Source organism: Ochotona princeps, chromosome 19, assembly GCF_030435755.1.
Source record: "Ochotona princeps isolate mOchPri1 chromosome 19, mOchPri1.hap1, whole genome shotgun sequence".
Taxonomy (NCBI): domain Eukaryota; kingdom Metazoa; phylum Chordata; class Mammalia; order Lagomorpha; family Ochotonidae; genus Ochotona; species Ochotona princeps.
In genome coordinates, this window is record NC_080850.1 from 16,702,862 (window position 1) to 16,723,427 (window position 20,566).

The following is a 20,566-nucleotide window of genomic DNA, read 5'->3' on the forward strand; positions in this document are numbered from 1 at the left end:
GTCACCAGGAGGAAAGACAATTTAATCATCAAATTGGGACACATCTATGGCACCTTTACCTTGGCAAAGGTTTGGGAGAGTTGTTTACCCTGCTTAGACCTCTAAATATTCTGGCAGGCTAATGAAACTCGGGGAACTGGCATGCCTCGCCTCCTTTGTTTATATGCTAAATGCGACAGCCAGGAAAACATTTTTGTAACTAACGGAAACTCCTAACAACCGTTATCCAGTGTATGTTCATCTCCCTCATATTATGCTGTTATTTGCTTTTCCCAAATCAAAATCCTAAACTCTATGGGTGTTTATTAGCTTATAACTAATGGGATTGCTAGCAGGAATACCAAAATACCTTTTACATATTTTTTTTACACTACCAAATATAGTAGTATAGAGTGCTGGGTCTTGGTTCAAAGAACCTAATCTGGTACCTTGTCTTCAACACTGAAGTCCCAAAGCAAGGACTGTGATGATTTAGAAATCTCTTTCTGTGTTTACAACATTACAGTCGTGCTTGGCTTTAGAATCATGACCAGGGAGAACACAATCAGCTTCTGAGTTTATTTCTAAAGAAATCGTAGTATGTCTAAAGAGACAGTATTGCCTATTTTGGGGAATAGATCTTTCTGTTACTTTCAAAAATTTTCATGACATTAAAACAGACCTTGATAGAACCCAAATAGTTTCCCATGCAGTAAGAGCTTAGATGTGCATCTATACATATATATGTACAATAAATTCCAATTGTACCTGATATATTCTTCATCAGAAACACTTAAGCTCACATTGTGGTTATAATAGGCTCCTTGCCCCATCAGAGGCACAGCCCAATTCTTCTTTCAAGAAATTCTTACCCTGACACAGGAGAGTGGTTAACCTGTGCGCATTTCCAAAAGAACTTGCCCTGCTATAGGTGGTAATTTGGCAAGATTCTTTTGAGCTCATATCTCAAACCTCTGCTTAGGTCTTGCAGCTCTGAAATGAGAAAGAAAAGTGGACTTCTAACAGGTCAAATATTTCAGGAGAGAAATCTACCATTAGTCTTTGTCCCCCCTCCCTTCATCATACACAAGGCTCTGTTTGCCTTGTCTTTCCTCACTAGGCACATTTGAAGTCTGCTGAGGTGGTGTTGAGAGCGCAGAACGGTGCTATTTGTTGATTCTTTAGCAGTTGACTTACAGTGAGGAGGGGCAGCATTATGTGCTGTGCTTGCTGCTCAGCCCCAGAACACTCATTTGGTTGTGAAGACCAGTGGTTAAGAAGTTTGCTCCTTCTCGCCTGTTCCCTCCATAGTGCTGCTGAATCTCATATTCCTCTAAGCACAGCCCAGAGAATGCCAGCCTTTACACACGCCAAGAGAAGACACTGTGAAAATGGAGCATTAATGCTTTGTGAATCTGAAGATAGTTAACTGATGTGTACATTCAATTAAGATTGAGTTGCTTGGTTAAAAGACTCCCTGGGAACAGAAGCTTTATTCTCATGTCTGGGATATGAGTAGTTAATGAAAAAACATATCAGAATTTCGCTCGTGTCACCTGGAGCTGTCTCTAGATTCCATACCATTTTTAAGTTACTTGATGAAGGAAAACTTGCTGGGTGAGATTAAACAAGCTGGGAGGTGATAATGGGGAAGTGTGTGTCATTTCTCATCTTTCCTTATGGGTGACATCGCTACCACACACCTCACAGAAATTGACTTTGTGCTGAAGTGTGATCCGTTCTGGAAAGTTTCCCTTTTTAAACTTGCATCTTATTCAAGACAAGTCTTTGTAGCACCAGTGGATGCACATTTATAATTTTTTGTGTGTTGAAGTCAGGAAGTTTTCCTTGAAGCCTCTTTTATTATTTGTTTTCATCTGTATTTCCCTGCAGGGAAAGAGAACATCTTTCCTTCCAGAGTATTAACCAACTACTTCCAAATTGCAGTCCAGCATCCAGGGCCGGCAAACAGACAGAAAACAGAGACTGCCTGATCTTGAATTCTAGTTCAGCCACTGTTCTGTGAAACTTACGCAGTATCCTTCCCTCTTTGTCATCTTTATTTTATCTGTGAAGATGATGATCATGGACTGGGATGCCACACTTTATGCCAAAATACCTAGGTTTGAGTCCCAGTTCCACTCTTGATTCTCACTTTCTGCTATTGTGCACTCTGGGAGAGAACCCAGGAATGCTCCAGCAGTCTGGTCCTTACCACACATGTGAGACCTGGATTGGACACCATGATCTGGTTTCTGCCTGGCCTAGCCTTGGCTGCTGTAAGTGTGTGGGAAGTGAATTGGTGCGTGGGAGATCTGTTTCTTCCCATTTTCTTCCTTTGCCTTTCACATAAACAAGAACAAACTGCTGACAATTACACTCCAGACTTCAAAAATTAGCTAACATATGAACAGTTTAGCATAGTCCCTAGCCTATAGTGATTACTATCAGTTCTGATTAGCTACTATTCTTGTATCATTACTGCTGCAAGAATTTAGGCAGAGTCAGAAATGTTGTTTAATCTCAGGATTAAAGGCAGTTTTCACAAAATGGACTGTAACAGGACAGGTTGGAGGTGGTTATAAAAGAATGGGACACTTCTAGGGTCCTGGACACCTTTGTATTCCTTATAGGCACTGTACATTTTATAAAGTGTCAGGGTATTTTGGTTTTTGAAATGCTTACAGTTACAAAGGAAGCATCCTATATTTGCAGACATAATCTGAAGGGCATGATCGATGTGATTTTCAAATCAGTTGCACTCCTTTTCATTATGCTAGTCAGATTTCTGCTGTGATTTTGCAATACTGGAGGCAGCTAACTTATAAAGAGAAAAGGATGATTTAGTTCATTACATTGCAGGTTCACAGTCCAAGATCAGGTGTAACATAGGAGTTTGGCCTCTGTTGAAGACTTTCTGGAACCCAAGAACATCACATGGCAGGAGGCATGGAGCCTTCATAGATGTACCCATGTGATTTCTAATAAAGCCACCAGAATTTGGAGCCAGTGCTATCGCATAGTGAGTTAAGCTGCTGCCTGAGATGCTGACATCCCATATGAATGCAGATTTGAGTCCTGGCTGTACCATTTCAACATAGCTCCCTGTTAACACTCCTGGAAAACTGGTGGAAAATGACACAAGAACTTGAGCTCCTGCAGCCCACCTTGGAGATCTTGATGGAGTTGTAGGCCTCTGGCTTCAGACTGTCCCAGCCTTGGATTGCAACCATTTGTGAAGTAACTTAGCAGTTGGAAGATTTTACTTTCTCTCTGTTGCTCCATCTATTTCTATAAATCTCCCAAAATTAATAAATAAATCATTTTTTAAAAGATAATACCATGATTTAATGATTGGGGACACCACCCTATGAATCCAATCCTGCCCCAATTTCAAGTACTTTCTTGGGTTGTTTTCACTGTTCTTGTACCATTGGCAAAAATCTTAAGGACCAAACTTTTAATGAATAATCTTTTGAAGGACATTCAGCAGCCTGGTTAATGCCTTGTTCATACTTGGCTGCCTTAATTTTCTCATTGGTGAAATAGGTATTCCTACTTTTCGAGTGAAGAAAAAGATGTAAGTTAACCAAAATAAAATGCCGAGTGCCACATCTCAAACATAGATACTTTTTTATTTTCAATCAATGTATGTGAAGGAATCAGGAAGTCAGGGTAGATTGAGTCCTGGAATTTAAGTTCTAGGTGTGATTCAGTTGCTGGCAGCTATGTGAGTTTGTACGGATCACCCAAAAGCTCCACACATTTTCTTGTTTGCTATCAAAGGAAGAATTGTTTTTGCAGCAGTAAAGTTGAAATTGTATTGAATATATCTGTTCTTACCCCTCTACAGACTGCATTAAGATTGAGTTGCAAATTCTAGAGTTAGAGGGGAGACCTACAAGAATGTATTTATACCTCAGAGATTTTCAAGCTTTTGAAAAACAATCCAGTATGCTTGATTTTGTCGTTAAAGGGTTACATTACCTATTGTCCCACTATAATCATAAAATTTTTTCCATTTGGTAATAGGTCAGCAGTTTATCAAGCCAATCTCTGCTCCTGCAGCTATCCTGACCCTCTGGAAAAAAATATAAAAATCCAACAATGGTATTTGACATAGAGCCTTAGGCAAAGCAAATTTCACAGAAGGAGCTAAATATGTATTTTCATGTCCTCTAAATTCAGCAGTTTTCAGTAAGGGCAGGAGGACGGCAAAGGATGGGCTTAGAAAAAGTCTCTTCCTTTCCCCTCTCTCCACTTGTTCGTTAAGCAGATGCACTGCAACCATTGGTACGGAAATGAAAGAGTCAGTTGAGGCAACTTCAGTCTGGATTGCTAGTGACAAGGAAGAAAAGGCCCAGAACCATCTCGACACCAGCATTGTTGTTCTGTAACACCGTATGGCATTTCTGGAGGTCAATGTGAGGGGGTGGCTGATGCTGGCTTTTGTCCACTTGGAACAATGGATGTTAGATGTGGTTTTTGTGGTCGTGGACTACTTTGGGATTATTCCTGAACTTAGTGAAAATAAAGTCTTACATATCTATGCATAGATAGCATCTAGCCAACCATCAGTATACAGGAGTTCCTATATTTCTATTCAAGCTGCTGTTGTCAAGAATGAATCTATAGAAGCCAACTTATTATTTTATATTTTTTAAAGATTTTATTTATTTTATTACAAAGTCAGATATACAGAGAGGAGGAGAGACAGAGAGGAAGATCTTCCGTCCGATGATTCACTCCCCAAGTGAGCCGCAACGGCCGGTGTGCGCCGATCCGAAGCCGGGAACCAGGAGCCTCTTCCGGGTCTCCCACACGGGTGCTGGGCCCCAATGCATTGGGCCGTCCTCAACTGCTTTTCCAGACCACAAACAGGGAGCTGGATGGGAAGTGGAGCTGCCAGGATTAGAACTGGTGGCCATACGGGATCCCGGCGCGCTCAAGGTGAGGACTTTAGCCGCTAGGCCACGCCGCCGGGCCCAAGCCAACTTATTATTAATAAATCAGCTCACTGTTGCTTATCTTGGGCTATGATTAATACTGTCCTCGAACAGTATCCTGTCACCGAGTCTATTCAGGTTGCAAGCACCTTAGGAGAACTTGCAGATCACAGGTGAATTGAACAGAACTATTAACTACGAGCTTTCCAGAAAGCTAGAAATAATAAACAGTCTTGAAAACTTAATCGTGTTACCCTTCGATATTGAATGTGCCATCTCATCGTGGCCTAACTTTGGCTGAGCCTCTTTTCTGCTCCCTGTACCTATCCATTCAGTCCTGGCATTCTTTGTAAAGGGGGCAGTCTCTCCAGCACTTGCAATGACAAGTGGAGAAATCACAGGGCTAATTTGTTTCTCTGTTTACTTTAGTGAATTACGAGGATGTTTGCTCACAGATCAACAGCAAGAGCCTGCACTTCTTTCACCTCCTCTAAGCAGTGTAGTTTATATTCCAGTGAGACATCCCTCCTCCTCCTCCTCCTTTCACTATATTTAGAGAACAAATTATATTAGCATGGCAGTTGCCCTCTGATCCATTTTCTAGACCCCTTTTCTTTGCAACCTAAATTCAAATGAGAATCAGAAAGCCTTGGTGCAGTAATTTAGTTAAGTTCAGTCTCTCTTATTTTTGAGCGTTGACTTAGGCATTAATGGGATAAATTCATTACAATGCTTTTAAACAGAGACTTTGTTAAAGATACGTAAGCCAGGTAGACACAAGATATTTGTGTTATGTAAGTTCAAATCTTTCTCTTGCTGAAGGTCAGGATCAGTGTCAAATTTATAGTAAATCCACTCATGATGCTTAGTGTTCCTTTTGGTTTTTATCGCCACAGTAGGTTTAACCTGACCAAGAAGTAATTACACCATTATTTTTTATGTGGTGCTTTATTACTTGCTTTTCAGAATTGGTTTCTAGCATCTCGTGAGCTAATAGCAGCAAATGTGTGATTATAATGTTCACTGCATCAGGAGACATGGGGTTATTGAGGAAGTGGCCACATACCCATTGCCCACACAATAACTGTTACTCTAAAACAAGTGAATTGTGTAACTAAACATGTATTGATTGTAAGACTCCAGGGACCAATATCAAGACCACCAAGGGGAAGATTAAATTCTGGCTATGCAAACACTATTTTTATTATCAATATTTTGTGGTAAAGGGACTCATTCCCTCCCTGAATGACAGACCCAGGTTTAGGACACGTAGAAGTAAAATTTTACTCATTTTCCAGGTGTTAATAACATGGCTCTGCCTACTAGTTAGAAGGCTGTTATCAAAAAGGAGAGCAAAAACATTAATCAAGACCTATGAAAAGATGACTCTTCCCTCAAAATATACTACCAACAATCAACCAAATCTAAAGGTGAACTTCCACGTCATCTTCTTAGCTATTCTGGGGGGAACATGATAGCTTGTTTCTCAGAGCAGCTGGAGTTCTACGTGCTTTAGGGTGGAGCTGACTCTTACCTGGGACTGAATACCTTCTACCGTCTTACGCCTTTCCTGCTAAGTAGGCAAGTTTGCCCACCATGCCAGCTCACTTGTATTCAGCTCTTTGTGTTGGGAGTTGTTGGATGAGACAAAAGAAAACCAGAGCCTTCGATTCCTCACTGACTTGACTGGCCTTCCTCCTCTATTATTTTTGAATCTCTCTCTCTAACCAGTCCTCATTTGTTGGTCTTCCCCATAGTTCGATGTGTGCTTGATTCTCTTATCACACGAATGGTCTTGTCATTATCTATATCATTGTGATACCCACATCATTAGCTCAATTTTTGGTCTTTTGCCTGGACTTTTTTACGCGATTGCGATTTCCAGCTGCTACTAAGCAATTTTAACCTGGAAATTCTACTGGATACTGAAATTCAGTGTGTCTAAAAGTGAATCCATTATATTTTACATTTCAGGTATAGTTTTCTTCCTGAATTATTTATTTTGCTAAATGATCACTCTTTCTGGTTAGCTGGGCGAATCAGAAATATCAATCATCTCTTATTCTTCCTAATCTGTAACATTTTACATATTCTTGAAATTATGTAAATTATGCTCTAAAATATCCCTTAAAGTTACCTTTTCCTCAGTACCGACTGTGTCATTAGTTGGTCTTTCCATTTTCCATTTGGACAATTTGTAATAATGCTCACTTTAAATCCCATCCTTCATCTGACCTTTCTGGTTGAAATGTAGGTCATAATGTGTCATTACCATGATCCTAAGACATGGAAAATCTTAACTAGTTCCCTATTGCCTCCCAAATAAAATTTTTAGCGAAGCACTCAAGGCCAATGATAATATTCAGGTTGGGGTTAATCTTCAGTGCTCTACTCCAACAAAGAAGCCACACTGTCCCAAATTCAATGGCCTCAATCCATTGACTTTGTATTGCTATAATAGAATAGCTGAGGCTGGGTAATTTAAAGGAGAAAGAGACAGACACACATACACAGAGAGTTCACAGTTTTGAAGGTCCAAGAAGGTGGCATTTGGATCTATTAGATGGTGGGATCCTTCTGGTAGGAAACATCCCAGGGCAGGACTGTTGTGAAAAAGGTAAAGCAAGAGACCAAGGAGGTATTAGATTCACTCTCTTAGAACAACCCAGTTTCTTGGAAATGAACCCACTCCTGTGAGGCTTAATCCACTTTGTTAGCCAAACAATAATCCAATCAGCAAGGTGCTCTTGACTCAAGCATTTCTTCTTTTTCTTTAAAGATCTATTTATTTTTTATTGGAAAGTTAGATATACAGAGAGGAGGAGAAACAGAAAGGAAGATCTTCCATCTGCTGATTTGCTCCCCAAGTGGCCTCAAAGGCCAGAGTTACACCAATCTTAAGCCAGGAGCCTGGAGCTTTTTTCAGGTCCTCCAAGTGGGTACAGGGTCCCAAGGCCTTGGGCCATCCCTTGACTGTCTTCCCAGGCCACAGGCAGGGAGTTGGATGGGAGGCTGGGCCACCAGGATACAAACTAGTGCCCATATGGGATCCCGATACCTGCAAGGCGGGGACTTTAGCCACTAGGCTACCATGTTGGTACTGACTTAACCATTTCTACAAGGCTCTACTTCTTAAAGATCCCACCTTTTCCAATACTGTCACACTGGGACTTACAAGGCTTTCAACAAGTGAATTCTGTCCAGATAATAACACAGTGTCTATTTGAGCACACTCCTTTACATCTCTCTTCCCTGGGTCAGGTTTTTCCTCTTGTTTGGAATGCTTTCCCAACTTTTCAGTAGAAGATTCCTTTTCATATTCAGTTGAAATATGAGTTTTTGAGTAAATAATTCTCAAACTGAACTATACAGAAGTCTTTTTTCTTCTCTGTAGTGGACTCTATATTAGTAATATTACAGTTCTGTGTCTTTTTGGGTGGCAAGTGACAGGCCTGTTTCCCCATTGATCCATTCTTCATGGGGTACATATAGTGTCAGGGAGAGTTTTTCAAAAAGTCAGCTCTCTCTTAGGGGTGCATAGACATGTCCCCTGTGTTGCATCTCTCTTTCTTTTCATCTTCTTAACCATAGGGCTTTGAACACAGAAAACAACTGTTTTCCTTTAATTAATTATAAATGTAAAACATTTAGGTCAGAAGAAAAAAATTCCCAATTTAATTAGGTGCTTTCTACCTATTTTTGTTCCTATATATTCATAGAATATATATTGTTTTAAAATGAGTATGTCCTACTCCAGATAGATCTATACTTTAGGGTAATATTTGAGAATCACAAGTGGTGAAATTATTTGAACTGTATTTCAAGTTAGTGGAAATGAGGGACGAAAGGTTGAACCCCAGGGACAGGCGAACCACATCTAATGATCTGCATTGCCACATCCTCAACTTACCAGTTACCACATTTTTTCAGATCCTGTTGTGTCTTTCTGCCTCTCTGGTTCCTTCAGAATAAGGAATATGTAAATATGCCTAACAGACCAGGCACTTCCCACTATTGCCTCATTTTTATCCATAGCAGGAATTCTGTTAATAGTGGTGATGACTGTCAGTTGGATATGCTTTGTGTACAAATAGTCTCACATCAAATCTTCAGTTTCCACATAGGGAAGATTAAAGAATATTAGAGATTCTTCCAAAAGGCATGTAGCTGGCCAGTGAGGTAGCCTAGATGCACTTCTTACTGCGTCCTACTGCAAAAGAGTTGAGACAAAGTGAAGAGTATGCTGTGGCGAGTCAGAAGTCTGCACTAGGTGGTACGTTGTTCATGGAACATAATTCAGACAAAGAAGAATGGGAACACACTGCAAGTAGAGGGTTTTATGGGGAGCAAGAAACATACTTAAAAAGTCACAGAGGCCACAGTCATCAGTGATCTGCTTTGGGGGCCCCTGAGCTGTGCTCATGCTGCTGTTTTGACAGAGAGGGCAAGAGCAGGGCTCTGGAGACAGACTGTTTGGGTTTGAATCCCTGCCCTTTTCCTCATTAGCTCTGCAGATCTAGACAATATAAGTTTGGAAGCCTCAGTTTCCCTTTCTGTTTAACGGGACTAATAATAGTGACTTTTTATAGAGTTACTATGAAAGTCAGATATATTAATTAAGATAAAATAGTGCACAGTAAGTCCTCAGAGAATGTTAGCTGCTGCTGTCACTGCTGTGATAATTATTACTCTTATTGTTAGAGGAAAAGTCACATATAAATTAATGCAATAGATCCTTATAGTACCATACTATGCTTCTTTGTAGATTCATGCTTCCTGAACTTCATGCACCAAGGCACGAAGTTTATGTCCTAAGGCACTGAGGCAAACTCATATGGAGCTGTGATTATTTAAAATATGAAGGAAGCAGTGATACTTTATTAAGTCTTTCAGATACTACACAAACTATTAGTTCAAGGATGCTCCTAAGCTCAACATTAAATTGCATCACATTCTTCTTAGTGATGTTCACCTTTTGCAAGGCTTGGTCTGCAGCAGTTACTACAGTCAGAAGGAACTGCTGGGGCTGGCACTGTCATGTAATAGACTAAGCCTCCACCAGTGGTGTCAGTATCCCTTATGGGATGTGTCCCATTTGCTCCACTTTGGATCCAGCTCCCCACTCAAGATCTGGGAAATCAGTGTAGGATGGCCCAATTCCTACGGACCCTGCACCTGCCTCGGAGACCAGGGGGAAGGTCCTGGCTCCTGATCAGCTCAGCTCTTGCCTTTGTAACCATTTGGGGAGTAAACTAGCAGGTGGAAGATCTCTCTGTCTCACCCTCTCTCTGCAAATCTGTCAAATAAAAAAATTTAAAAAGAAAATTCCTTGTGGAATAAAACATTAAAGTGGCAGTACTCAGTATAATTCTGAGGTTTACAAAGTTGTGTGGTGCCTAACAGGATCGCATGTCACATTAGTAAGTTTGAATAAAAATGTATTTTTAAATTTTAATTAGAAAGTTAGATATACAGAGAGGAGGAGAGAGAAAGAACTTCCATCCGATGATTTACTCCCCAAGTGGCCCCAATGGCTGGAACTGTGCCGATCTGAAGCCAGGAGCTCAGAGCCTCTTCTGGGTCTCCCGTGTGGGCCGTTCTCAATTGCTTTCCCAGGCCACAAGCAGGGAGCTGGATGGGAGTAGAGTTGCCAGGATTGGAATCGGCGCGCATATGGGATCCCGGTATATGCAAGGTGAGGACTTCAGCCACTAGGCTACCAGACTGGGTCTGAATGTTTAAAAATGAAATAAAAATATTACATAATGTTTTCTTTGTTTCTTCCTTTTACTTTTCTCCTTTTAGTGGCTATTGAATTGTTAGGACATAAACATTAAGTTGTCCAGATCTGTGTGGTTAGTAGAACATATGGGCTTATTTGGACTCAGGGATGCTTTGAAAGGATTTCTAAGACCCTCTTGGTACTGTAAGTAGTACAGTGCAGACAATGAATAAATCTGAGATCAGAATTTGTAGTAGGGTCAAAAGAATAGAATCCCAGACTGTCGTACAGGTGGAAGAGCCTGTCCTGGCTGGGTCTTGGTACTATGATGTCCCATAATCATTTAGGTTGGGTCAAAACAGAGGAAGGCTGACTTCATTTATTTTATATCAAGATGTTATATAGCTTGAATTCAGGCCAATAATAACTGCTAAGCTTATCCACAAGATCATTGTCAGTCTCTATGTGATATAGATATAACTCTTTGATGCCAAGAAAATGTTAACAATTAATCACTTAATCCTCTAATATTTCCCAGTTAAAATTCCTTCCTGACTTATCAGTGGAGTTGGTGGATTAGTTGGAGTCAATTTTTATTTCACTTTTCTTGGGATTTTCTTGTTCTTCCCAGTTTGTCTACATAGCTCAACAGTAGCTTCATCATGCAGCACCTTCGAAATCAGTCTGCTGGTTTACAGGAAACAACTCTGAACAGTGGGGGTAGTTCTCTGAGTTGTTTCATAAACTGTGATATTAACAATCCCAAGGAAGACCTCAGCCCAGAACTCTGTGCTTGGTTAGTGTGAGGCTCAGGGAAGGGTTTCTTAGCTTTGGTGTCTGACTTGGAGCTGTCCCCTGCTGAGAGCCATAAGTCTCTGGTCGGCTTGTTCTAGGAGAGTAATAAGTATTGTTGTTTAGCGATTGCTTTGTTGAAATTCAGCTCCACTATGTCTGACAGTATTTATCTAAAATACTTTCCCTGGTGCGTGTTCAAGTTCCAGTAAACCGTGTCTTATTGTGCGACCTTTTCATTTTCCAGTGAAAAGGGATCAGCTCGTCAGATAAAAGCTACAAGCCAGAGTACAGGAAAAATGCGTGCTCAGAAAATCCAAGCATGATTGAAAACAAGATGTGTTAAATCAATGCGCTTTATCGCCTGCCTATTCCCGGCAATTGCTGTTCTAAGCTTATTCTGTACACACACCGGATGATAAAAGTACGGTGTCACAGCTCTCACTAGGATGGGAACATAAGAAAACATGTTTATCAGACAGGCTGGGTGATTTTATCCCCTTGATAATGGTTATTGTCAAAACTCTTTGGGAAGAAATCTGAAGAACAATTATAGAAGTAATATTACTCTTGTTATATCAGAAGATGTGTCAGTAGGAAGGAGAATTATGGCTTCATCCTTAAATGTTAAGGAAGAAAGACAGAGTATGTTGGCCTTCAATACGTAAACACCATCATCCATTACACAGAAAAAAAAAATCATCCTTCTATTTTCGTTTCAAGGAGCAAATGTGGTTTTGAAATTTAACCATAAATGACCCATTATTATTATTTATTTAATCCAAAAGAATGGAAAGGGGAAAACAAAGTGAGGATTGATTTTCTGTTTGCTTAAGGGGTTTAATTTTAGTTTTAATACTTGGATTAAATTTGGAATTCTAAATTAAGGCTTCTGGAAGGCCAGGCTGTTCAGAGCACATCACATACGACAACAGGGGTGACATTTCTCATCAAATTCATTACAATTTGAGAGCAGTACAGTTTTCTCTAATTATCGTAGGCTCACCTACTTCCCATTTTAGATAGAGTAAATGCTCCAGGGCAAGTCAGGGTCTGTTCAAGCAGAGATGTTCCACTTCTTCCAGCACCTTCTCACCAAGGACCTTCTAAAAACTACTGATGTGAGATAACTTGATTTAAGTTATCTCAGCACCACTATGTATTTCCTGGATTTTTGAGTGAGTTATGGAAGTTTTGGCATTTTTGGTGAGGTTAGGAATACAGATTCTTGGTTATTTGTGGGGTAACTTTGAAGTACCAGGGTGGCCGCCTCCAACAGTTTGTGTTCGCTCATGCCATGAGCTTTAAGTACAGAAGTCAGGCCAACTATCTGCTCTCTCCTCCATATGAAGTCAGGGTTTGAGGCAAAAAGATAACAGCTAAAGTTGGAATTTGTTTTTCAGATATTTTGCCAAAAAAGGAAATGTTTAATTTTTTTTTTAGTAACAGGACTTGTCAATAGGCTGCATATAGAGATTCGTAATAGTAAAGTAAAACAGACATCTTGAAGTAAAAAGTACTGCAGAGAAATATTAACAATGAAACGTCTGTATTAATTTATGCTGCCTGCTCTTTCTCTGCCTCAGTTTTCCACCTTTGAGTTGAAGTTAGCATTTTTCAATATTGATGTCAAGAGTATATTTCGGGAGTTTTGGAGACAGTGTCTGTAAAACAGTTTTTACCAGCAGAAAATTTGGCAGAGACCTCAGGCTCTGTTGAAGATGACATCTCTAGAAGGGCTTGTTAGCATCTACTAGAAATCTGCAGAGGGCCCCCTAACCTGGGAGATAATCAACTTAGAGATATATGCTCTTAAAAATTGGTTTTCTTTTGCAAGCACCTTTAAAAGAAACCCTTTGAAATATAAATTGGTATAAATGCTATAAAGAATAATGAGGACACAAATGTATTTGAAAACTTAAAATATGCTTTTATTTTTAATCCTGGAGTTTATACTCAGTATTGTTCAGTATAACACTTTAACCAGGGAAAATGCAGGGAAAGAATGAGGTGAGCATAAATACGGAGTATAAATACGAATATAGCCCCATATTTACACAAGACAACAGTGTGAAAAATGTCTAAAAACATACATACTAAAGTATAAATAGTGCCTATACATGACTGGGGATGTTAGAGAAATTCTCTGCTTTCCTTGTGTTTAAAAAATTTTATGCAATAAGAATGAGTTGCTTTTAGATTCAGGAAAACAGCAAATCAATCTCATGTTGAAAAACAAAAGCCAGTTGTTCTTCATTCCCTCTTTCTCTTCCTAATTCCTTCTGCTTCTAGAAGTATATGGATTTCCAAACATTTGTAAGTTCTTTGCATTCCAGGCCGCAGTCCTCAGCGTCTCACACCTCTGCCTGGAGCAGTTTCGTTCACCTGGGCTCGTCCTTTTCCAGCTGACTCTTCAGCCTATGCTTTGCGTGGTCCCCTGGTTCACTCTGTGCCAAGAGGACTTGGCCACACAAGTCAGTTCACCTCTGACTGTGCCTTTGCTAGAGAAAAAAAAAAATCAAGTGCTATACAAAGGCAGATTGGGATTTTTCTTTGGGCTCCTGTATGGATTAATGCTGCCTTTGTTGACTTCCTCTTAACACCCATCTTGTTCAGTTCCAGCTCCTGTGGTTCAAGGAGCCTGCTCCAGAGCATCACAAGCCCAAGGCAGGGGCACCAGGCTGTGAAAGCGTTTCACGCTGAAAGGCAGAACTCCGCTTGCAGGGGATTTGGCTTTCGGTTTCTTAGGGACTGTATCTTTTCCACTGAAGAGTCAACCCTGCATGCCATTTGTACACTCTGCGTCCAGGCCGATACTGAAACGCCCAAATGGCTGGAAATGCAACAAATTTCTTCAGTGACTATATTTCTGGGTCTTGTTTACGCTTCTAGTTGATTTTTTGGCTTCTATATTTTAAAGTTCGTGAAGATAACTTGCTGTTTTATTGTTTACCTCTGGTTGTTAATTTAGTGACTGAGGGAAAAATAGGGCCATTATGGAACAGAAAGGCTCCGCGTAACACATATGTAATAAGTCTCATGCCCAGAATGGGTCTGCCTGGAAGGGAAATGCTCTGCTGTTACTCCTTTAGTTCAAATATAGAGTAGTCACCAGGGAAGCTTGGAGACCCAGGTGCTAGTTTTATCATTGCCTGTGCTGTGAGGTTTTATTTATTACTTGGCATGGAGTCTAGATATTTGTTTGGACATTAAATAGCGATAGAATATAAATATTACCTTCCTAATATCTGCATTTCTTTTTATTTCCAGTCAAAATGACATCATGTCACACAACCATTAAAAAAAGGAAATTAAAACCCCAGAAATATGTTAAAGCACTGCAGTGAGTTGCTGAGCTATAAAAGCAGGGAATTCTGCAAGCGAACGTTGGAATGGCACCCAGAGCCCTTTCCCCAAGGTTTGGGAACACGGCATCCCAGCCTCTCATTATTATTGTTTGCAGGAATAAGTATTCCAAAAGTAAAGGGAGATGGAGGAGTGATTTCTTAAGGAAATTATAAGCAGAGAAAAATCAGTTTTGTGTAACCAAGAATGCATCTGTCTTGACTACATGATTTTAATTTACAAATAAATCCCTTTAAAGAGAATTTTCTTTATTTGATCTCTTTGTGAAGTACATTTCTTAAAAAGAGAGCACACGAGAGAGTAGAAATAATTAGAGAAAGACTAAGGGTATGACAAGGCTGTATTTATACACTTAGAATGTGCTCATTACTAGTGGTTTGAAATTAAATTTGGTAATCCTCTGACTAGTATTAGCTCCTAAGACCTAGTTGTATTATCAGATTTTCTTCATAGTGTTTCATGTTGTGTGAGCATTAGGACATGTAGAAATAGCTTTGTATAACCACGGCTATTCTGTTTTGACGTGCACGTGGGCTGAGGTCCGTGAGGAGAAAGGCTTCATAGAGGCTGGCTTCGAAGAGAAAGTCACGGGTTTCCTTTAGGGGATTCTGAGAAGATGAGGCCGGGAACAAACCTAAAAGATGTTTATAAACAGTCCCAGTACGAAGGCAGCTGAAATGGCTTGATTTTCTTTTTGATCATGTAATCAGCTTTTCCTGTTTCAAAATGATTTTGAAGGAGCTGAAATGCCAACCCTGTGCATGTATATTGCAGGACTTTTTTTTTCCCCAGTAGCCCATCCCCAGGATCATATTCACTGTGGTGTGAGGGTGCTTCTGAAATTCCAGCTGAGACTCCACTCTGCGAGCTCTGGCTGCCCGTGTGTTTACATGACTGTTTCAGCACTCCCCTGGTCCCATTGTTCAGAAAGCTATAAAGCTGTGCCTGGCTTGTTCAGTAAATGTGCTCTTACATCTATCTTCCTGTGAGTCAGTCTGAAGGGTTAGTGGAAGGCATCTTGAGTTCAGTGGTTTGTAGCTCTACCATGGCCTGATAACTGTTCAAACCTGTGTGTTCTCTTGAAGTGCAGTATGACCCTAGTGCAGGCTTTGTCAGAAATAGGAGCAGAGAGGGTGACGCTAAGAGAGACCAGACAATGGATATTTGAGCAGGAGTGGAAGCCTGGTGGGAGATGAAGAGCGGGGTTCTGACTGCAATCACACAGAGTGTGAATGTCCTATTGGGCTGCATAGTTAGGACCTTTCCAAAAGTTTTTTAAAAAGATTTATTTTTACTGGAAAGTCAGATATACAGAGAGGAGACAGAGAGGAATTTCCTCCATTCGATGATTCACTCCCGAGTGGCTGTAACAGCTGGAGGTGTGCCCATCCAAAGCCAGAAGCCTGGAGCCTCCTCCAGGTCTCCCACGCGGGTGCAGCATCCCAAGGCTTTGGGCCGTCCTCGACTGCCTTCCCAGGTCACAAGCAGACGGCTGGTTGGGAAGGGGGACTGCTGAGGTTAGAACCATCACCCACATGAGATCCTGGCACATGCAAGGCGAGGACATTAGCTGCTGGGCTACCACACTGGGCCCTCCAAAAATTTAAGGGTTGATGATGATGTGACACAAACCAGTTCACTCCAACAAGTACATGTGATAGGTACTAAAAATAATGACGGAGTAAATGAATACTTACACATCTTCTGGAATTAAAAAATACATCGGTAGAGCCCAGTATATTCTAATTACTTAAACATTGAGCTTTTCTAGGTAATGTAACTTTTTTTTAATCTAGGAATTTCTTATTGGGTTGTCTTTAATTGTTTTAGGATGATACCTTCCTGTTTAAACTCTGTTCAGATAGTGTGGAACAGGTATTTGGAGGGAGAGCCACACAAGTTGCTCTCACCATAAAGTGCTTTGTGCACGTAGCTTCATCTAGTTCATGCTTCTTTATTTGTGGTTAATTATGTCCATTTTTTTCCTTTCTTTCCAAGATTTTCAGAGTTATCCCAAGTTTGAGGGGTGGGAAATTGATCAGTCCCATTTCTACAGTGCCCCCTGAGCCCTGGGCTTGAGCACAATGAGGTCACTTTGTTGAAGGATTAATTTTATATTGCATTCTTGCAGAGTTGATGTGTATCCGTAAGGTATGGCTACCCCCACCGAGGAAATAAATATACCATTCTTTATGATTCCTCCTTCTTAACTCTCTCTGTTGATTTTTAGAGAGTTTATGAATAGTCACATATTTGTACAACTGGCCAAAAGCATACTACTTATTTTTCTTATGGTCTGTAATAACCTATTCAAGGTTATTAAAGGGTATACAGACCCCTTTTAAGGTGAAGTTTCTTATGTCATTACTTTATACAAGCAGGTCAAATTCCATCTCAGCAACAATCTCCTGCTCCTAACCTTTTTTTCTGATTATAAAAGTAATATATGTTCATTGTGGGGAGCTTAGAAAGCACACAGCACAAAGAGGTGGAGAAAAGCACCGTAAGATCCATGCTAAGAAATAATTTGTGCATTTACACACTACACATTTTCTTTATCCTACACTCCTATGTGTTTTGTGTTTTCATTTTTTTTGTAATGTAATCCTATTGTACATATATCTCTGAACTCTGTTTTAAGTTACCAATATGTTGAATCTCAGCAAATTTTCTTTTTAACTTTTGACAATGATTTTGGGAATACATCATATTTTCATTTTATTTCATGGGTGTGTCATAATGTAGCTATTATCATTCCCAGGTATTTAATGCTTTCAGAGTTTGTGTGTGTGTGTGTATACATGTGCACTTGTGTTTAAGTAGGGATCTTTAACAAATGAATCTTCCCTTTCAGTGATTGGCTTAATTATCTTCCTCTAGTTAAAGCAATCAGAAAAATCAGGTTCTTTTGAACTTGAAATCTTTTATGTTAACTTGTCCACAGCCCTGGACAATTCCATTGTAATATTAAGAACTTGTATTGAGAGTAGATTATCACATTTAAAAGTATAAGTAGAGATCAATCCGTAAAGTTGCGGGAAATGAAAACTTGCCCTTACGGTTTTGACTGTTTCTCCTGCAGTGTATTTCATAGAGCAGGTGCTTATTTTTCTTTGCATAATGAATCTACCATGTCTAATTCAGCTATACTCTGGCAGCAGAATGGCTTTTCTTCAGCTCTTTAGCTGTTACTTCCATATGATATCAGAACGGGTTCTTTTAATTGCTGATATTGTCAGCCATTCATCTGTGAGTTGACCGGACGGCCAGAACATCACAGCTTTTCCCTGAGTACATCAGATAGTCATTCGGTTAATAGCCATGGGTTTCCAGACACAGTGGGAGTTGGATATGTTGATGTTGAAAGGGTGAGCCAACAATTCAGATTTTACTGGTGACTTGAACTAAAGACTGAGGCCAAAAATTAAATTTTCTAAGTTGCCAAATTATACTGCCATGTATTAAAATGATACATTTAATTATCCAAAGCTGTGATTAATGGTTATACACTTTTGTTGGTAGTCAGCGTTAAGGGTGTGGGGGAGATATGATATGTGCCTTACCCCTCAGTGCTCATTCCAGTGCCTCTCATGTATTCCTTGACTAAGTACCGTGGATTTTATGAGTAAGAGCTTACCTGCCTCAAGTCCCATGTTTTCTTCTCTACAAGTCTAGTTTGAAAAAAAGAATTCTTCTCAGGGGTTTAGAAAGCAATTCATAAAATGGGAGGAATAATAAATATAGTGCCTTAATTCCCAGAATCATTTATAGAGGGGGGGCTTGATACACCTGGGTGTAATTTTAGTTAATTTCCACAAGAGGTTGAAAGTTTACTGCTAGGAACAAGGGGGAGGGTTGGCCGAATCTCGTAGTTACAAAACTGATTACGTTATCGTACGTGAAAATGCTGCTCCTTTAACAACTTCAGTAAGCACTGCATTTGGGGAAAAATCTTTTTAATAAAAAAGTTACCTGAAGTTCATTCTAACTTAAAATATACAAGTGAGGAGAAAGTACTTATTCTGATTTATGTGTCTTTTGGAGGCGTAATTATTGGCTTTTTACTCACCTATGTAAAACAATGTACTTTTGTAAATGGATTTCTGGCCACTTTATGCAGTCTTTTTTTTCCAGTCTTTTTTTTTTTTCTTTTTCCTTTTCTCTCTCTCTTACATAAAAAGTAAGCACTGTCAATCAAGGAATTTTAAGGTTTATTTCCTCTTTAGAAATGATTGATAGCCTTTTAGATTTACAAGTTGACAAGTTAAAGGGTTCTATTGGTATAATTATGTACTAAATTCAGTCTTTCAATTTAAATGTCCTTTTAAACCACAAGATTATCATACCTGTATTTTGAAAAGTGGGCCAGTCAGTTTGGGTTGGTATACAAATTGCTTCCATTAGCCTTGGGACCTATTTGAATTTAATACAGTTTTTTAAAGTTAGTAGTAGTATGAATCTTACTTTTAAAATTTAGGTTAATGGAAATGCATTTTAAGTAACGCATGTGGCAACTTGTTTCCTAATGTATAGCTGAATGTTAGACCTACAAAGACTATCTTTTTATTCAGTATGGGAAAAAGATGTAGTTGAAATTTGTTACACTGGAAAAACAAGATAATTTTTTTTTAAAAAATACACACCTATTCATTACTCAGAATGTGGAGGATATGGGTAGAGGATGGGGCTGCCATCTTTCCCATTATTTTGGGTGAAATGGGCTAGAGCTATTTCATAAACCATGGAGGACTTTTAAATAAGATAAGACAAGAGTCCATTTAAACATTGTGTAAGGATACTTTGAGGATTGTGTAATGAATATGGGCACAGCAGGCCAATTGTTTCCAAACTGTAGTAAACAATGAATTTTTAAAGAATCTTTTTAAGATTTATTTTTGGGATTCAGCTGCTATAAGCTACTTCTCCACGGAGATTGGTTTGCTGTGAGGTTGTGAGCCAGAGGCATATTCCATATCCATCACTTTGCAGACTCTATCAGAGTTTCCCACACCTGGAAGACCCTACCCATTGTCTTCTGCCACTCATCTCTTTCAGGCTTATTTGCATAGAAGGCACTGAGATAATTTTATCTGTGAACATATACTGAGGAGTTTTCTATTATGCAACTACTTTTAGTTCTCCTGCTGTTGACAGTGCATATACACCTTGCACAATCTTTGATTTTTTTTTTAACTTAAGCCTGAACTACAGTGAATTCTAAAAGTTCACATAAAATACTATTATAGTTTCTGATTTATGTTAATCTAAGGAATGTGGCATTGGTCTAAATGTATGATGTTCAAGACCTACTATCATTGTTCTTGTGAGTGAGTCACTCCCTTCTGGTAAACATAAATAGATGGTGGAAATCTTCATCAAGGAGAATATTCATTGATCATTTTATAACCCATTTCAAAAGTCTCTACAAAACTTTGTATCTATAAGTTAGATGTATACCATCAGCATTGCAAATTGCATTCTGCTTTATGTTCTAAAAATGTCTTAACTGTGTGATTTCTTCATTGCAGCTCTCAATGAACCCACCATTGATTATGGCTTCCAGAGGTTACAGAAGGTCATTCCCCGGCACCCTGGAGACCCTGAGCGTTTGCCAAAGGTCAGAATACTTCCTCTTTGTGTTATGATCTCTGGAAACTTGGACTTGAGAGATTGGGAGAAAGCTGCTGGTGATGCAATTAGTTCATTGATAAGCAACATACTTTTGTGCTTCATAGTATACGTAGTGTACATATGTGCTAGG

At 39.5% G+C, this 20,566-nt stretch overlaps 1 protein-coding gene across 4 annotated transcripts in view; it reads left to right on the plus strand.

Moving 5' to 3' along the window:
- Nucleotides 1-20,566, plus strand: part of EBF1 (EBF transcription factor 1) — a 398,831-nt gene that overhangs the window by 341,345 nt on the left and 36,920 nt on the right. For all 4 annotated transcript variants that reach the window (XM_004587484.4, XM_036496965.2, XM_012927679.3 and 1 more), the window contains exon 11: nucleotides 20,334-20,422. In XM_004587484.4, coding sequence (XP_004587541.1) covers nucleotides 20,334-20,422 — 89 coding nt within the window. The remainder of the gene's footprint in view (nucleotides 1-20,333; nucleotides 20,423-20,566) is intronic.